The sequence below is a fragment of the Etheostoma cragini genome, chromosome 10, assembly GCF_013103735.1.
Source record: "Etheostoma cragini isolate CJK2018 chromosome 10, CSU_Ecrag_1.0, whole genome shotgun sequence".
NCBI classification, from domain to species: Eukaryota; Metazoa; Chordata; class Actinopteri; order Perciformes; family Percidae; genus Etheostoma; species Etheostoma cragini.
The window spans coordinates 987,129-1,007,107 of NC_048416.1; the positions used below are offsets into that span (position 1 = coordinate 987,129).

Here is a 19,979-nt window from a genome sequence, read left to right on the forward strand (position 1 = left end):
ACGTTTAATTGTTATTCTATGTGCATCACTCTGTCAGGCGCAGCCCCTCACTCACACACACGCTCCTACACATACATACGCACACATCCATCTACTTTGTCATGGTTTGTTTACATGATTGACGTGAGCTAATGTCGATGGCGGGGTTAGCTGATTGTTTCTAATTAATGAGTGGTGGAAGACCAGAGCAATAAATGAATGGGAAAATTGGATGATTGAAAGATGGGGAGATTAATCAATCAGGTGATTGATGGTTAAGAAGATTGGGTTGATAGATTGACTATCGCTCTCTGACTCTGTCTCTTCTGTCTTCTTCCAGTTTGGCATCTCTAATCCGGGGTCAAGTGTTGACTACAGATGGAACCCCTCTGGTGGGGGTGAACGTGTCTTTTGTCAACTATCCCCACTACGGATACACGCTGACACGGCAGGATGGAATGTATGTACAACAGCTACCTAGCACTCCTTCCTGAAACTACCTCACCACATAGGCTGTATGATTAGATTAGATCAAATGAGATTAGATGAGATTAGATGAGATTAGATCAAATCAGATTAGATTAGATTAGAGTAGATTAGTATATTGAATGATCCTGTGAGGAAACTAGGCCTGTTGCAGCCACAGATAATTAGATACAACAAAGAAAGTGGATTTCAAATAAGAGCCGAGCAAATGTATTTACAACAACACGACTGAGAGTCCAAACTCAGTATCCTTAGTGAAAATACATTAATAAAAATGATATGAAAACGAAATGGGGAAAAAATTTGCAAGATGTAATAAAATAAAAAACACTAAATATAATGTAAAATAGTGTACCAGTCAAATTACTTGTACTTTGACTGTATCATGTTACAACAAGAGAAATTTCCCTCACAATAATCATGGTCCAATATGTGTATCCGAATGATAGGGCCATCTGAGAAATGGTGAAGGCAAAAAAATGAAAAACAGGTCTCTGCTTTAAAAGCCACCTTCCAAACACATTTGGTTAACTCACCTGACGTGTCTCTCCATTTCTCCTGCAGGAATTCCAGTTTCCGGAGCATTGTTGGCTGCTTTAATTTGACTTGTCTGTCCAGTTTTCCCCTCGGCAAGTTATATTGAATTTAAGTATGGCTGACATCTGTAACATGTTATTTCAAATTGTGATTTATTGGTTCTTTAGACTGACCTCCACCTATTAAATGTGCGGTTTCTGGTTCCTGTCTCCGTCTCCTCCCGTTAGCAATGCTTTCTTTTCAGCGTTTACTTCCAGTTAGGCCGAGCTGACGCCGGAGCATCTGAACTTCTAGTAACATTCAATTAACCTTGTATTTCAGAGGCGGTTACCCACCAGTTTCACAGACTTGTGACTTGAATGAACGTATTGTGATGTCCTTGTCTGACCTTGTTTAGTTTTGATGAGTGCTATTTTCTTCAAGTTGTTGGAGGCTCTTGTCCGCAGCGGTTCCAGACACGTACAAAGCTCTGGCCGTTTGCCATGGCAAATGTGGACATGACCTGTTTCTATCTCCATCATCAGCTCACAGCTGTTAATCATAATTTGAAGACAAAAGGTTAAAGAACATCTAATAAAATAACTTCTACGTAGAGATCAGTGTTCTAACATTGTGCTATTTATATTTCAGATCTTAAACTGTTGTCTAGACAGCCTGTCTAGATTTGTTCGTTGTAAAGGTTGGCGTAACATTATGCAATAATTTAAAAAAATCTATTCCAGGTGTTGTTTTTGTTGATGAATTAAAGCAGTGGAGTAAATATTATGTTGGAAGAAACAAACAGTGTCAGTGATCGTCCATCACAACCCGTCCCCATCTGTACCTCATTCCCATCCTCTTCTTGCAAACCTCTCCAGGTTTGACCTGATAGCTAACGGTGGTGCATCACTGACTCTGCGGTTCGAGCGCGCCCCCTTCCTGAGCCAGGAGCGCACCGTGTGGCTGCCCTGGAGCCAGTTTTATGCTATGGACACTCTGGTGCTTAAGACAGAAGAGAACACGATCCCGGGCTGTGACCTGAGCGGCTTCGTCAGGCCTGACCCTCTTGTGATTGCATCCCCTCTCTCCTCCTTCTTCAGCTCCAAGCCAGGGGAGAAACCCATCATACCGGAGACACAGGTGCAGTACCACTGACCTCTGGCAGCCGGCTAATCTCCCTTCTGGTTCCCTTTCTCTCTTCCCACTCTCTTATATGTCTGTCTCCTGTAGCGCTCTTTCTCCTTTCGCTTCCATAGCTTGTCCCCCAATTCGTTCCCTCTATCCTCAATTCCTTTATTTCTGCCATTGTTTTTTCCCTTTTTTGTCCTTCAGCCGTCAGTGGAAGCGTGACCCCCATTACTCCCTCTCTGTTTAATCCTCCCTAATCCCGCTCTCCTGTCATCTCCTCTCTTTGTCATCCAGGTGCTGCATGAGCAGATCGAGGTGCCTGGCACAAGCCTAAAGCTGTGCTACCTAAGCTCCAGGACACAGGGATACCGCTCCCTGCTCAAGGTGACCATGACTCCAGCCGTGGTGTCCATGGGCCTGCTGAAGGTTCACCTGATGGTAGCAGTGGAGGGCCACCTTTTCCAGAAGTGGTTCCACGCATCACCCAACTTGGCCTACACCTACATCTGGGACAAGACTGACGCATATGGGCAGAGGGTCTACGGGCTTTCTGAAGCTGTTGGTGAGTGGAAGGGATGGATGGAAGAGAAGCTGTGTTGGTTGTTTTTTTTCCCAGTGGTGTAGAAACTTTACCAGTAAGTCAGCAGTGGCAATGACAGAGGGAGAGAGTGCTAATTAGGGGTCCTGAAGGAGAGATAATACACCAGATACCCGGCGTCCATCCACTACGCAGGATAGCCACAGTTAAGTGCTTTTTTTTCTTCCATACGTCTATTTCTCATTGAAACCGCGTGTGGTTCAGCCAGCCAGCCAGCCGTAACTGTGGTGAAGGGTTATTAGCCATCAGGGTGAGTTAGCAGTTAGCTACTGGAGCAGCAAGCAGGAGTCCAGGGGAGCCTCAGTGCTATTACATTCTGCTGTCACAGTCGCTCACAGATGCTGTCAGCCGAACACTGCTGTCAGGCCACAGATGCAGTGGACATCTTGGGCTTCAGTGTGGACTAAAATCAGGAGGGGCATACTGTTTGGGAAGTTACATTCACTCGAAGATCCCATGGTTTCCTATAGTGACTGTAATTTGACATTTCTTGAAGATTATAAAGCACTTCCATAGTTTACGATTAGGTCATGTTTTGCTAGATGTGGATACAGACGCAGGTACAGTATAATGTTTGCAGTGAAGTTAAAAAGGTGCTGGCAACAGCATTCTCTCAGGGACTAAAGTGGGAGTCGATGTGATAACACACCTTTCCTTTTAACAAGTTGGAACACAACAATAGACACATGCATGCACAGAAACAGCATATTCATGCACATGTAAGCAAACAGGCTTAGAGTAACATATCTAGCTCCTCCTAAATCATTGTTTTTCTTTTTAAATTTGGCAAATTCAGCTGAGACTCTGTCAACACATGTACATGATTGGTGCAGTTTTCACTGCAGCAACCGATGTGAGGCCTGTAGGTTTAAAGGACCTCCAAGCAGTCTGTCCAATTATCAAGGTTTTTAATTAATTTAGCAGCATATGAGAGTGTTAGTCAGGTGTGAGTGCAGTTTTTTGGTGCAGGTGCTAACTAGCTTCTCCTTGTATCACACGTTTCACAACTTGTATGAACTCAGGAGGTTATACTCTGATGAAGTTTTGCATAACCTTTCTTCCTCTATTTTATTTAATGTTTATGTATTCTCAGTTTTTTCACTTCTTTGTGTGTCTTTCTCTCTATTTCTCTTGCTTCTCCCCTCTCCTATATGTAGTGTCAGTGGGCTATGAGTACGAGTCCTGTGCCAGTCTCATCCTCTGGGAGAAGAGGACGGCCCTTCTGCAAGGCTACGAACTGGATCCCACCAGCCTGGGCGGCTGGTCACTTGACAAGCATCATATACTAAACATACGCAGCGGTACGTACACACACACACACACACACAGGCACACACAGGCACACACAAACACTTGTATATTCCCTAGCACAGACTTATCCAGTATTTCCTTCTAGTTTTTATTTAGCCGGCCCCTCATGTGTAGCAGGTTTACAGTACTGTATATCTCACAATATGTGCTAATGTCTTGGGGAGGAAGGTTACCACACTGTACTGGGCTTCATGTGGTTCACATGGAATTGCTCCTCCTTTTCCCTCAGTGAGGGTTTTAACAGGAAGAGCTTTACTTGTGTTGTCTCACCTAGTTTGACTCCCTCACGTAGGATCTCTGTGGTGGAGGCCGTCAGTCTTGTTGTATACCATTATCTAGACTATGTGCAGGAAAATGAAGAGTTCACCTGATGTGACAATCACTGTGCTAATGGAATGGACACTGGAACTGGAAAACTAGGGAGGTGTTTTTAGAAGTGGGAGAATGTGTTCACGCTTGTCCTCATCACCTGATGTCAACCTGCTGTACAGTAGAGTAATGGTCAGGAGTTTCTTCCGAGAATGATGCAATGCCATACTGTTTTACTTACCACCAAAGTCATTACAAATCATCGTCAGTGGGACATGAAGGTGTGCACCAACTTTCATGGCAAGCCATCCATAATTTGTCAAGACATTTGTCACTTCCACGCAAATGTTAACCTCATGGTGGTGCGAGGGGAAGATTCAGAGGAGCAGATGTTTCAGTCTTGACCGTGGCGGACCAACCGTCAGACAGACACACTGCCGATCATATCGTCACATATCTACGTGTGTTTCTCTCCACCCTCTCTCCTGTCCAGGCATCCTTCACAAGGGAAGTGGCGAGAACATCTTTGTGACCGAGCAGCCCCCGGTAGTAACCAGCGTCATGGGAAACGGACGGAGGCGCAGTATCTCCTGCCCCAGCTGTAACGGCCTGGCAGACGGCAACAAGCTACTGGCACCGGTCGCCTTGGCGATGGGAATCGACGGCAGCCTTTATGTCGGAGATCTCAACTTTGTGCGCAGGGTCTACCCGTCTATGAACACAACTGGCATCCTGGAATTAAGGTAAAAGAGTAATGAATTAGGAAGCAGATTGGGATTTAGAGGTGTTTTGGTTTTGCAGGAAAATACTGATAGTTACAAGAAGAGCAGGAGAAGATGAGAGGGATGTGCTAGATGTTTTCAGTACATTGAACATGTAGGATTTAGTCGTCCCCTAAAACAGAAAAAATAAGGTGAGACACTGGGGATGGTAGGATTGAGGTAGAATTACACGTTGTACTAGAAACCATTTCTCCGGGGTGTTTTTATCCATGGTTAGATTTAGCTGTTCACACCACAGCCAGCTCCGTGTTGCTTTCCACAGTCTGTGTGAATTAATGTCTGTTTTGTTGTGCTTTCTCCCTCGAAGGAACAAAGATTTCAGACACAGGTAAGATCTTTATGATGATAAATTGAAAGTTTCTTGTGCACATTCCAGCTACAATAGCAAACATTTTTATTATAAAAAACAAGCTATTCACGTGTTTTTTTCTTCTTTCTCGCGTCAGTAACAACCCAACCCATAAGTACTTCCTGGCAGTGGATCCAGTATCTGGGGCCTTGTTCATTTCGGACACCAACTCCCGCAGAATTTACCGCGTTCGATCGTTAACGGGAGGCCGGCTGCTGTCGGACAACGCGGAGGTAGTGGCGGGGACGGGGGAGCAGTGCCTGCCCTTCGATGAGCGCTGTGGGGACGGCGGCAAAGCCACGGAAGCTACGCTCATGAGCCCCAAAGGTGAGCCACTGGCAAAGAGAGAAAATGAACCACAAATGATGTTGATATAATAATCATTTTAGTCAATTATAAAGCAGGAGGTTGGCTTTCTCTGATTCCTGCTTTTCTCTGTTATATATAATTGATATAATTTTTTTCATACAATGTGCTCATCTCGTGACTCAACTAAAGCAGGACAGACACAGAAGGAGGTTATAAATCAGGTTAATGTTAAACTTAATGGAATTATTTTTGTGGATCATTGGATCTTAGAACATTGTGACACCAAACTGTCAAGATTGTCACACTGTCACATTCCCTGTCTGTGACACGAGTGTGTGTACACGTGGGACTGCAGATGTTGGTCTATGTACCATATGTGTCTGAGTGTTTGTGAGAGAAGATGGGAGAGATAGGAGAAGACAATGAGCTACTGATTCCCTCTTACCTGTCTCAGGGAAAGTCAGCCAGCACACTTCATCTTGCCCTCTCTCTCTCTCTCTCTCTCTCTCTCTCTCTCATTTACACAGTGCCCTTCACTGTATCCTCCATCTGTTGTTGTGTACCTCAGTGCATCTAGAAGTTATTTTGGGGCAGAGTTGCCTCGAACAAACACTCCTGTCTGAATGCCTGCTGCCTGTTAGACCGATGAGGCTGACACAGCAGCACCACTGGTAGAAGAGAGCAAGGCAAAAACAAATGAAAGGTAGAAAGGTAGAAGCAGCGAGGGGAAAATGGAGGAAGGAGGCGGAGTGCATCCGATCACTTGCCTTTCTAAAGAATCTGCTTGCAGTCTACAATTGCCCTCTGGGAGGAGCATGAGCTCAGCTCCGCATCCCGATGACTCATCCCAAAACTAACACTTTCTCTAACAGTTCAATGCCCCTTCCATCACTTTGTACCCTCTCATTCGATGATGCATCGAGCAATTCAGCTGACAGGGCTGCTATCCATTTTCAGCCAGTGGAAAGAGTGAAATTTAATTGACTTAAAATGTCTACGGGTCGCCCTGCAGCGTTTGAGTTATGAGTCGTCACTCACGGTGTTCATCTCTGCTTTGACAGGTATCGCAGTGGATAAAAATGGGCTGATGTACTTTGTGGATGCCACCATGATCCGTAAGGTGGACCAGAACGGCATCATCTCCACTCTGCTGGGGGCCAACGATCTGACTACCGTACGGCCGCTGAGCTGTGACTCCAGCATGGACGTCAGCCAGGTACGACTGTTTCCGAGGCAAGTACAGGAGAGACAAGGGGAGATGGTGTGATAGATGATCGTCTAACAGCCCCCGTGAGTGCTGAGCTATGACGATTGTGTGGACAGGCGCCAGCCAGGAGGTCAGGGAGAGACTGATTTAGGGAGGGATTAAAGAGCCCATGGATAAATGAATGGATCAAAAGAGAGTGAGGACTGCAGTCACTTAAAAAAATGAAGAAGAGACTTGTCTGAACCTTGGCACCCTTTCAAAACGCCTCCCTCAGCATAGATATTATCTTATGTGTAACTTTGTTTCTGCCTACTAGGTGCGTCTTGAGTGGCCCACGGACTTAGCAGTGAACCCCATGGACAACTCTCTCTATGTGCTGGAAAACAATGTCATCCTACGCATCACTGAGAACCACCAGGTCTGTACCCTGAGGCTCTATCACCCTTACTAAACCCTTAGGGTGGGTTTGACAGGATTTAGTCCCAATTAGGCTTAGTAAAGCCTATTTTGAAATAAAATGTCATATTCTAATAACCTTTTCTAAGTTTGGCTTTACTGATTAGTCAGTTCTTGGAATGGTGTACTTTCTGGAATCTTACTTCATTATGGAAAGTTTCATCTGCACTGTTTTCAAGAGCAAGCCACTGGATTACTAGCTTTCTTTTGATGATAGATGTGACATTCGCTGTTGTTGCCTACAGGTTAGCATCATCGCAGGTCGGCCCATGCATTGTCAAGTGCCAGGTATCGACTACAGCCTCAGTAAGCTGGCTATACATGCGGCCTTAGAGAGCGCCACAGCCATCGCCCTGTCCCACACCGGCATCCTCTACATCGCTGAGACGGATGAGAAGAAGATCAACAGAGTTAGACAGGTACGAGGCTGTGTGCTTGTTTTATTAATGCATTTGTTAAACTTGTTTTGTTGGCTAACAAAGCTGACTGCACAGCTGTTCAGGCTGTGTGGGTGCTTTTGAATATATTCTGAGATTGTTTCAGATCTCCAGACACTACATTCATTCCGGGCACTTTAATGGGGTTTTTTCCCATCCTTTCTTTTTTGATAACTGCAAATGAATTGTGCTTTTGGTGATATATTCTACCCAATCTCATCATTAAGCGTCTCTCGTCTTCCATTTTCTGTTCTTAGGTGAGCACTAACGGAGAAATCTCTCTCCTGGCTGGCGTTGCCTCCGACTGCGACTGCAAGAACGACGTCAACTGCAACTGCTTCTACGGTGATGACGGCTACGCCCCCGACGCCGGCTTGAACTCCCCCACTTCCTTGGCCGTGTCCCCCGATGGGACACTCTTCATTGCAGACCTCAACAACATACGCATCAGAGCCGTGCGAGCCAACCGGCCCGGCCCTGCCATCTCCAGCGTGGGCTACGGAGGGTCTGCACAGTATGAGGTCGCATCGCCAAGGGAACAGGAGCTGTACGTCTTCAATGGGGAGGGGCTTCACATCCAGACAATTAGCCTGGTGACTGGGGAGCCACTTTACAACTTCACCTACGGTCCTGATGACGAGCTGGTCATGCTGGCAGATAACTGCAACAACACAGTGAAGGTGAGAAGGGACGGCCAGGCCCAGGGGGGAGGGGCCGGTCTGCTCAGACTGGTGCTGCTGCCCGAGAATCAAGTGGTGACCCTGGGACTGGACCCCACCGGAGGGCTGCGCAGTGTGTCAGCCCTGGGCCAGGAGGTGGCTCTGATGGGCTACAGTGGCAACACAGGCCTCCTGGCTACCAAAGCTGATGAGACTGGATGGACCACGTTTTACCAGTGAGTGGGGTTTTGTCTGTCTCAATGTGTATTTTCATATTTTTATTACATCTCTACCTATCTCAAATACAAAATTAATGACTTTGACAGGTTTCATGTTCATCATGTTCTCTAGCATTTCTAATAATTCATGCGACACCTCACACAGTGTGCTGCTGCCCCCCAGTGTTAGCATTTATAACTACAGCCAGCTCCTCAAAGATGACTTTTTGTTCCTCTCCGTGTGTGTGTGTCTGTGTGTGTGTGTGTGTGTGTGTGTGTGTGTGTGTGTGTGTGTGTGTCTTTGATTGTTTTGATTGCACAAATATGAGCATGTCTTTCCCTCGCCAGTCACCCACACAACAATCTCCCATCTCCCAGGTACGACAGCGAGGGTCGCCTGACCAACGTCACCTACCCGACGGGCATGGTGACGAGCCTCCACCGCGAGATCGAGCGCTCCATCAACATTGACATCGAGAGCTCCAGCAGAGACGATGATGTCACCGTCATCACCAACCTGTCCTCTGTTGAAGCGTCGTACACTGTGGTGCAAGGTAAGAGACACACTCAGCACAGTGGAAAACTATGATGAATTATGAAATACTCGTGAAAGTCCCGAGGATGTGGCACAAAGGTGAACAAATACTGGGCTCAAGTCATCAACGTAGGGAAATATGATCAGAATGCAATATCAATTGATATGTTAATTATTTATAGAGCAGTAGATAAAGTGAGTCTGCTTATATGTTATCGAGGTACATTCAGACTGTAAAACTATCTAATCTTAGTATTCAAAAACATAGGCGCCCTCTGTGATGGTGGGTATGCGCCGGCCGGCCAACTCTAATTGAAAGTCTTGTAATTTTCACTTAGTTATGTACAAGCTCCAGGAGATTATTTTCCTTCCCTACCCACATCCAGCCTGCTCCCTCTCCCTCTCATGGAGTAAAATTACCAATATATAGTTGTTAATCCCAGCTGGGATCATCCTGCTTTTGAAATCATCACAGTAAAATTCATTAACTTATGCAGAGTGAATCCTCCTCATCCCTCAAGCTTTCTCCTCTCTCTCACACACACACACACACACACACACACACACACACACTTATAGCTCTCCACCAGTTCCCATGATCCCTGAGCTTATGTGGTCTGTTTAGAGAAGACGGAGAATCATTTTCTCCCTTTTCTTGACCAGTGGCGTGACAGAAGTATGAAAGCAGGGATACTGTACAGCACACAGGGAGTGTGAAGGCCTCTGAGAGAATAAGTTGTAGATGTATTCAGAGATCCACCTGCGTTGCAGGAAAGGAGAATAGCTGTTCACAGAGCTGTAAGTCATTTAAGGTTTCCACCACTCTGTGTGTTTCAGCACGGCTCTCTGCTGACATACTCACTTAACCATCTCCCTCTCTTTCCGCTCTTTCTCGGTCTCTTCATTAACTCCAGCACAGTGTATTCTCGTTGGCCCTGAAGCTCTCATTTCTCTCTCTCTCTCTCTGTCTCTCTTTCCCACTCCCTCGCTTCTGTTTTATTACGAGGTCGTTCAGACAGAGAGAGCAGAGAAGATTTATCTAAAGGCTGTTGCTGCCAAGTCAATGGAAAGAGCTTCACTTGTCTGTTTGGGGCATTGTTAAAATGTGCCTGGAGCTTTATTACAAATTGGCCTTATGGATTACTGTCATTTATGGCAAGGGTTCAAAGAGAGACACCATCTGATCCCCTAACCTTTTGTAAATGAAATAAAAAAGCTATATCTGCCAGATATTTCTGAGCAAAAACAATTTTATCTTTCTTTCAATCTCATCATTGTGATCAGGACGGCTGTTTTCATACATCCGAGGGAGACGTTTTGTCTCAGCATTAGACACGGGCTTATCTGTTTCCATTCTTGTGTTTGCAGTGAGTGAGTCATTAAATTGTAGAGATAGGGAGATTGTGGAGGGAGGCAGTATAGCCTGACTATTTTCATTCAATATATTTTGGAGTTTGCACGAAGAGGAATCAGGATATCATAAATACTTTATGGACGTCATCTGGCTCGTACTGACATCTTAGAATTGGACTTTTCCTTTTCTAGTAAACTTAATTTTTCAGACAGAAAGACATGTACACACAAATCTTATCAAATAAACCCCTTTGAAACGTTATTTCCTTGTATTTAATTGTCCTGTTGGATGCTGGTATAGGCAAAGGTCAGAAGTCCTCCATCATTTTATCTTTTCAGGGTGAGCCTTCAACACCAGTCCAGGGACAGCAGATTTCTGAATTCTGGCAAAGTCTTTTTTATGTTTTATTAAGTGTGCATCGTCCCTGAAAAATTAATCCTGGAATAAAGAAATAAATCTGATTTTTTTTTTTTATTTAATTTAAGCTCACAATTAAACTAGTGAATACAAAGCAGAAATTTCATTGGTTTAAAACAGAAAGTCAGGCCCTGTACAGGTGTGTTGTGTGTGTGTGTGTGTGTGTGTGTGTGTGTGTGTGTGTGTATATATATATATATATATATATATATATATATATATATATATATATATATATACTGTATATATTCATAGAAAAGATATATTAAAAAAATACTAGGTGTATATTAGTGCTGTTATGCTCCCGCTAACTAGCCGCTCCGTCTCCTGTAGCTGCTTTCTTTGTCTACCTTACTACCTTATACCTACCTGTCTGTCCCCCCTCCCCCCCCCACAGACCAGGTGAGGAACAGCTACCAGCTGTGCAACAACGGGACTCTGAGAGTGATGTACGCCAATGGTATGGGCATCAGCTTCCACACGGAGCCCCACATCCTGGCGGGCTCCGTCAGCCCGACGATCGGTCGCAGGAACATCACCCTGCCGACCGACAACGGCCTCAACTCCATCGAATGGCGCCTGCGCAAGGAGCAGACGAAGGGCAAGATCACAGTGTTTGGGAGGAAGCTCAGAGTGAGTTTTTGATGTGTCAGCGTGCGGCTTGTTTATCATAATAAGAATAACATTTCCTGAAATGAACCTTTCCTTTTTCTGCAGGCTCATGGTCGCAATCTTCTCTCCATCGACTTTGACCGGAACACGCGCACCGAGAAGATCTACGATGACCACCGAAAGTTCACGCTGCGCATCATGTACGATGCTCAGGGCCGGCCGGCCATGTGGTTGCCCAGCAGCAGCCTGGCAGTGGTCAATGTGTCCTATTCCACCACTGGACAGCTTGTCGGGCTGCAGAGGGGGAGCATGAGTGAGAGGACCGAATTTGACCCCCAGGGACGCATCTTGTCTCGTTCTTTCGTGGACGGGAAGGTGTGGAGCTACAGCTACCTTGACAAAGTAAGCACGCTAGTCTTTAAAGTTGTCATCTGGGTATCAAATCTTACGGAGGCAATTGCGAGAACAGAGACAATTTGAATTGCAGAATTGAGTGAAGTAATACATCATTTTAATGGTTATGAAGATTCAGATTTGTGAGCTGAGGGAAAATGAATGCTGGATCCATTTCTCAGGGGGCAAGTCATCCATTGATAATGCAATTAAATTAATCCGGATATTGCCTCCTTCTCTCTGCTTCCAGTCCATGGTGCTGCTGCTGCAGAGCCAGAGACAGTACGTCTTTGAGTTTGACGCCTCAGGTCGGGTCACAGCCGTCACCATGCCCAGCGTGGCCCGCCACACCATGTTCACACACGTGTCAGTCGGCTACATCCGCAACACCTACAACCCCCCAGAGAGCAACGCCTCCATCATCCACGACTTCAGCGAGGACGGCCGGCCTCAGGCCACGCACTACCTCGGCACCGGCCGCCGTGTCCTCTACAAGTACGGCAAGCTGGCCAAGCTGGCCGAGATCGTGTACGACAGCACCGCGGTCACTTTCGGCTACGACGAGACAGCTGGCGTGCTGAAGATGGTCAACCTGCAGAGCGGGGGCTTCTCCTGCACCATCCGCTACCGCAAAATGGGCCCGCTCATCGACAAGCAGATCTACCGCTTCAGTGAGGAGGGGATGGTCAACGCGCGGTTCGACTACACCTACCACGACAACAGCTTCCGGATCGCCAGCATGAAGCCGGTCATCAGTGAGACGCCACTGCCCGTGGACCTCTACCGCTACGACGAGATCTCTGGAAAGGTGCTCCGCTCCACTTCTCTATCTCTTTTAACCCTTGGATGGTATTCGGGTCAAATTGACCCATTTTAAAAATAATACATGTTTTCTACCTGGAAATCAATGACCTTACCTTGTTTTATGTGATAAACATGTATTCCTGACTCAATTCAAAAACTTATTCTTGTTTTTTTTCCCAAGATAAGAATGATCACATGATCTTTTTATAACCTTATGACAAAAAAACATATCCCACTTCCATTTTTAATTGTGTTCTAGTAGAGACTGATTGCATTCCCTAAACATATATGTTATCTCAATTGTTTGAAATTGAGATAAAGACAATATTTTTTAATAGATTATGAAGTGAAATCTTATTTCAGAATTGTTTTTAAAACCCCAAATAAGTCTCGGGTCAGTTAGACCCGAGGTACCTGAGAGGGTCCTGAAGGTGAACAAAACACCAGGGTTAAGTAATGATGTACAAAAGCATTTCACTTTCAAAACTAATTCAGGGTTTTTCAGTAAAGGCAATGAATTCTATGCCAGACAGAAATTTGTTAAAGAAAAGTGTAAATTATGCTTGAGTTAATGGACCCCAGTTAACAACACTGGTTAAAAAATGATATTAATTTTTGAAAAAATAACCGTGAGAGTCCAGTACAGCCTGGCTCTCCTATTCAAGTTTTTATTCTGCTTGTTTAACGGTTGTTTGATAGATTTCTCTTAAACATATTTAGAGAGGATTGGAACTGTTGTTTTTATTCTCACCGTTCTGGTGCTGATGATTTAACTTAGCGGCTGGCTGAAACTTCTTTGGGGGGGGTCGCCAAAGATTCCTCTAAGCAGGAAAAACCCTGTAACTTTGTCTGGGAATGTGTCTTCATTGGCTCACCTTTTCTCTGAACCGTTCCCCCTACAGGTGGAGCACTTTGGAAAGTTCGGGGTCATTTACTACGACATTAATCAGATCATCACCACCGCCGTCATGACGCTGAGCAAGCATTTCGACACCCACGGTCGCATCAAGGAGGTCCAGTACGAGATCTTCCGTTCGCTCATGTACTGGATGACGGTGCAGTACGACAGCATGGGACGGGTGGTCAAGAGAGAGCTCAAGATTGGGCCCTACGCCAACACCACCCAGTACCGCTACGATTATGATGGAGATGGACAGCTCAGCGGCGTCAAGGTGAGTATTTTGGGTGGAGAGAGTTAGTCGATTTTACTTCTTTCAGGGCACGGTCAAATTCACATCCCGCTTTGTTTTTTCCCCATTTGTCTTTATTGAGTTCTGCAGGGGCATACAGTACAATTTGTATTTAGAGTTATACGAACAATCCATTTCCCTTTTTGCATAGAAACAGACACATAGGACGCTGCAGACAAACAGGTTAATGCATGAGTCAATTTTGAAAGAGCATCTATCTATATATATATATAAAAAAGGATAATGATAAGAACAAGAGTACAACAAAATGAATCATTATGTATACATACATACCTACGGTAAATTGAAAAGAGAAAAAAAGAAAAGACAAGAAAAAAGACATTAAAACGCCGGTTTGTTTTATCTAGGTGAATGACTGGTCCACCTGGCGCTACAGCTACGACCTGAACGGCAACCTCCATCTGCTGAACCCCGGGAACAGTGCCCGCATCCTCCCGCTCCGCTATGACCTCAGAGACCGCATCACGCGCCTGGGAGATGTCCAGTACCGCCTGGACGAGGACGGCTACCTCAGCCAGCGCGGCTCCGATGTTTTTGACTACAACTCCAAAGGTCAGCTGCTGAGGGCCTACAACCGGGGCCCCGGCGGCTGGAGCGTGGTGTACCACTACGACGGGCTGGGCCGCAGGGTGTCCACGAGGAACAGCCTGGGACAGCACCTTCAGTTCTTCTATGCTGACCTCAACCACCCAACCAGGGTCACGCACATCTTCAACCACTCCAGCTCGGACATCTCTTCGCTCTACTACGACCTGCAGGTAGGCCTGGGTGCACATACTGAAGATGGTCAACAAATCAGCATTATAGATTCATCTTTCCCTAGAAACCTGAGTACGTACAGACAGACAGACAGAGAGACAGACAGACAGACAGAGAGACAGATGGATGGATGTTATTTAGAACCGTTAAAGCAGAGGGGCTCAAATTCTTTCAGATGAAGGGCCAAAATGTATCTGAATACGGGCTAAAAATAAATGTTGATGTATGTAAAACTTACGTATGTAATTTAAAAGGGAAGTTAACCAGCACTGTACTTTTCATTGTCGTAAAACTTAGATGAAGTACTTTTTAGCTGCACAAAATGTAAGTTTTGTAGTGATTATGGTCAGGATTTTACAGCATTTTCAAATTAGGAGGAGATTAAGACTGAGCATATTAAATGCCATGGCGGGCCAAAATGAAGCAGATGCAGGCCAAACTCAAGGCCTTATCTTAAAGCACAATGTAAATGAAGTGAATTTGTTGTCATCAGGGCCATTTGTTTGCCATGGAGGTGAGCAGTGGAGAGGAATACTACATCGCCTCTGACAACACTGGCACACCGCTGGCTGTCTTCAGCAGCAATGGACAGATGATCAAACAGGTACTACAGGAACAGGAATCTCACACACTCTGCACACACTGTGCTAAAACCAAATCTGCACATGTAAAGGCTTCTTACACTAACCGTGTGTCGCCCAGGTGCAGTACACAGCCTACGGTGAAGTTTACCTGGACTCTAACCCCGAGTTCCAGCTGGTGGTCGGTTTCCACGGTGGTCTCTACGACCCCTTGACCAAGCTGGTCCACTTCACCCAGCGGGACTACGACGTCTTGGCCGGGCGCTGGACCTCGCCCGACTACAGCATCTGGCCCAAGATAGGGAAGGATCCCTCTCCGTTTAATTTGTACATGTTCAAGAACAACAACCCCCTCAGTGACATGCTGGATGTCAAAAATTATGTCACAGGTAGAAGATTAATATGTACTAATGTGTTCGTGCACATGTTGAATTCTGTTCTGTCTGTATGAATATTTCTACATAATTAAGCCATGTTTTTACTCTTTAAGTGGCTGGAGTTTTATTCAGAGCTGTCCATTTCCCCTTAGCATTTAAAAACATGTTATTTTCAAGAATGTAATGGACTATACAGCAGAATAGTCAGGAAACACCCCCGCTGTGATGGTGAGACAGCAGATAAGGTAATATCAGTTCAATCGCGTCCCCCAAACAAGCCCTGCTAGCTTGATGTGTCCTGACATTGTCTCTGATATCTGTGGTGTGCAGCAGAGTCACCGAAAACAGTTTTCTGCCAGTAACAGTGTACTGCAGATGGCACAGTCGCTGATAGCTTTATATAACACCACATGAGTCACACACTCTTTCACTATTTTATGTTTAAATTTATCATTCAGCTAATTCATTTCCCTGTTGTCTGCTGTAGATGTGAAGAGCTGGCTGGTGATGTTTGGCTTCCAGCTCAGTAACATAATCCCAGGCTTCCCTCGACACTCGCTCTACTTTGTGGATCCGCCGTACGAGCTTCAGGCCACCCAGCACTGCGAGAACGGACAGGTACGGAGCGCTGAGCTGGGACCCACAGCTGATATTAACCCCATGATAGGGATTAGGTTCATGTTAATACAGATATCAGTCATCGTTCACGCCAATATTTCTAAGATGCAGTTAAGTCAACTTTATTGTCAATTCTCTCAAAATATGTGCCTCTCCGACCCATGGTGCAACATGTGCAACATCAATACAATATAATAACTACATTCTAATGCAATGCAAAAGTGAAAGATAAAAGGTGTCACATAGAGCTTTCAACAGAGTGACATGGCTTCCTTCTATGTTCTCATGTAGCTCATCACTGGCGTGCAGCAGGCAGCAGAGCGTCACAACCAGGCCTTCATGGCCCTGGAGGGACGTCTCCTCGACAAGGAACGCCGAAGACGCAAGGACAAGCCAGGGCACTGGTTTGGGACCAGCACGCCCATAATAGGCCGAGGAGTGATGCTGGCGCTGAAGGAAGGCCGAGTGGTGGCTGGCGTGTCCGCCTTGGCCAGTGACGACAGCCGTAAAGTGGCTCTGGTGCTGAATGGCGCCCAGTACCTGGAAGGCACCCATTACACCCAGGACGGGAAGGACTGTCATTACTTTGTGAAGGTGGGCACTGCCGACAGCGACCTGCTGGCCCTGGGGCTCACTAACGGGCGCAAGTCCCTGGAGAGCGGCATCAACGTGACGGTGAGCGGCCGCTCGAGGAGAGGAGTCACGGTGGATTTTGCAGTTCCGTCGTTAGTACTGAGTGTTCGCTACGGGCTTGCTGTGGACGTGGTGGATGAAGAGAAGGTAAGACTGTTGGAGATGGCCAGGCAGAGAGCCTTGGCCGGGGCCTGGGCCAAGGAACAGCAGCGGGCCAGGGATGGGAAGGGAGGCAACCGCGTGTGGACGGAGGGGGAGAGACAGCAGCTGCTAACCACAGGTAGAGTACAAGGCTACGATGGCTACTATGTACTGCCTGTGGAGCAGTATCCAGAACTGGCTGACAGCAGCAACAACATCCAGTTCCTCAGACAGAACGAGATGGGCAAGAGGTAACAGCCCACCTACACTCTTCCCTCTCTCCCTGCTTTCACTTCTCTAGATCCTGCTCCTCTTTTCCTACCCAGCCTCCTTAACCCTACTCCTCTCAAAACCCATGGAGAATGAACCAACACACACGGGGTTACTCACGGAACGCTGCAGGGACTTTTGAAAAAGAATGACTTATCAGAAAACATATTATTGTTCATTTTACTGCCACAGGCAAAACATTTAAAAGTTTAGTCTAACGGATCTTTTTTCTTTTTCTTTTTCGGATAAAAAAACTTTGAACAACTGAAAAAGCACTGAAGAACTTTGAGAAACTCTTGCTTAATGAATAAGAAGATTCCCCTTTTTAAAAAAGATAGTGATATTTTCGCCCATATTTTTTGGGTCATACTGAGAGCGGCGGCCATGACAGCTACTGACCCCACGGCGGCGTTGGACTGCGTTGGCCCCCCTTGCGGTTTCTGTCTCTAACAGACGCTGAAGGCACAGGGACCAAAGTGGAGACAAAGCCACTCCAGAGCGCAGCCATTACAACTACACTTCAACGGAGGACATCATAAAGAGCGACAGACAAGGCAATGTTAAAAAGTCCGTCCAATACTGTGTGTCGTCTCCCCGTCTCAGGCCTCCCATCGTCCAGCACGGACCTGTCCTCTGCTGCCGAGGCAGCTCACATCCAATCCAACACAAGCTAACGGCATCCTTGAACAAATTCTAACTGTTAATGGAATGGAAAAAAAAACTTTTTAAAAAAAGAAAAAAAAGAAAAGTGATGGCTATATTTGTGGACAGTGGTATCACACAGCATTGTTTATTTTAAGATGGGGTGAAGAATCATGTTACTATGTGTCCGACTACACTGACTTTCAGGATGTTGCGTATATTGTAGATGCCGTAGTTTTGTACGTTTCAGTCGCGGTAGAATTGTGAGACTTTCACCAAGGCACTTCTGTACAGAACGATCGAACACTCCACTCACAGAGTCCAGAAAAACATGTCAAGTTAGTATTTATTTTATTCTTTTTTATTTATTTATTCTTAGTACTATATGACAATCATGAATGAGTCACCAGTTCTATTCCAAATGAACATTAACGGATGAGTTTATTTTCTTTTGTAAAATATGTAAGAAATGTTCATTTTGTTTTTGTATTAATTTCAGTTTGCTGCCAGAGCAAATAATAGTCACTCTCAAAAAATAATAATTTATGTAATAAAGTGTTTAAAAAAGAAAAGAAAAAAAGAAGCGGTTTATACTTTAAATAAAGTCTTTAAAACTGTGAAATCTGTTTTTTGGAACTATATTTCGATGTACAGTGTATAGACCTACCTTTATGCAGCACAGTAGAATATTGTCCAGAATATCAAGTTTTATATTTCTAAGAGGAAGTGGCTTGTAATGTGCAAAATCTTTAGCTGGTCTTACTACTCTAGAGTTTTGTGGCACTCTAATATTCCATATCTACAATATCGACCCCCAGTTTGTTGTTTTTGACTGTTTTTTGGTTTGGAAGCAGAGATATTTCTGTCCTAGATCCCAACAGCGGTAGCAGTAATGGATCCTTCTCACTGTGAAGAGACTCGTGCTGGATGTCATAATGTACCAAATCAGTATTATCTAAGGATGATTCTTATACATTCACTGCAACGAGACTCTTCTGAGAACCTTATCAATAAAACGTAATTGTTTACTTCAACTGAGCAGCGTGTAGTTCACTTTCATCTCGTTCTTTTGTGTTTGAAGACGATTGATGTTCAATGCGATCTTTAGAGTGTTGTCGGTGTACTGGAAACAGCTCGATTGTTCAAAACAAGCTGAATTTTCCTTCTTGGTGAGATGTGCATCAACCTCACCGAATAGTCCCATTTTTGCCCCAGATATTCTTGTGTGACTAAAATAAATGAGACTGATATCGTAATCGCATGCCTGCAAACAACCACACACACACACCTACCACTTTCCTCTTTTCAAACGTATTGCTTTCTTTATCAAACCAATATTTTTCACGCTGACCGTCGGATCGATTGTGATGTGCTGTTAAGGAGCCGTTACAATCACGGCTGTCAGCTCCAAGTGCTTCCAGAGAAATGTTTGTTTCCCCGGAATAATTACACGGAGCTAGTGACTGTGAGATGCCTTGTCTCCTTTTCAGCAGTGTGGACGCGGTTAAAGTGTCTATAATCAAAACTCTATTATAATAATAATAATGTATACTTTATTAATCCCGCAAGGGGAAATTACAATTTACACTGTGTTGTTATCGCACATTACACACGTAGAAGGGTCATCTACGGAAACGCTTCTACTTCACAATTTCTATTTTTATCCTTTTTTGCAACATCTTAAAATGTTTGCCTAAAATTAGCTTAACTATTAGATGGAAACAGGAATAATGACATAAGTATTCAGACCTTTTGCTATGACACTTTATGACAATTTAGCTCAGGTGACTCCCATTTCTCTTGATCATCTTTTCTACCTTGATTAGAGACCACCTGTGCTGGAAAGACACACACTGGTCTAAATCTGTGTGTGTGTGTGTGTGTGTGT

At 45.1% G+C, this 19,979-nt stretch overlaps 1 protein-coding gene across 14 annotated transcripts in view; it reads left to right on the plus strand.

Moving 5' to 3' along the window:
- The window catches only part of tenm2 (teneurin transmembrane protein 2), a 227,050-nt gene extending 207,921 nt beyond the window's left edge, over positions 1-19,129 (plus strand). For 10 of the 14 annotated variants that reach the window (XM_034884104.1, XM_034884112.1, XM_034884105.1 and 7 more), the window contains 21 exons: positions 320-439; positions 1,860-2,121; positions 2,404-2,671; positions 3,865-4,008; positions 4,821-5,070; positions 5,417-5,437; positions 5,556-5,785; positions 6,829-6,983; positions 7,291-7,392; positions 7,676-7,849; positions 8,125-8,762; positions 9,123-9,298; positions 11,448-11,683; positions 11,768-12,064; positions 12,306-12,863; positions 13,762-14,031; positions 14,418-14,828; positions 15,323-15,433; positions 15,532-15,799; positions 16,275-16,405; positions 16,697-19,129. In XM_034884104.1, coding sequence (XP_034739995.1) covers positions 320-439; positions 1,860-2,121; positions 2,404-2,671; positions 3,865-4,008; positions 4,821-5,070; positions 5,417-5,437; positions 5,556-5,785; positions 6,829-6,983; positions 7,291-7,392; positions 7,676-7,849; positions 8,125-8,762; positions 9,123-9,298; positions 11,448-11,683; positions 11,768-12,064; positions 12,306-12,863; positions 13,762-14,031; positions 14,418-14,828; positions 15,323-15,433; positions 15,532-15,799; positions 16,275-16,405; positions 16,697-17,434 — 5,560 coding nt within the window. In that variant the 3' untranslated portion in view covers positions 17,435-19,129. The remainder of the gene's footprint in view (positions 1-319; positions 440-1,859; positions 2,122-2,403; positions 2,672-3,864; positions 4,009-4,820; positions 5,071-5,416; positions 5,438-5,555; positions 5,786-6,828; positions 6,984-7,290; positions 7,393-7,675; positions 7,850-8,124; positions 8,763-9,122; positions 9,299-11,447; positions 11,684-11,767; positions 12,065-12,305; positions 12,864-13,761; positions 14,032-14,417; positions 14,829-15,322; positions 15,434-15,531; positions 15,800-16,274; positions 16,406-16,696) is intronic. The other 4 variants (XM_034884107.1, XM_034884114.1, XM_034884109.1 and 1 more) reach the window with 1 other exon arrangement.
- Positions 19,130-19,979: the final 850 nt, after the last annotated feature.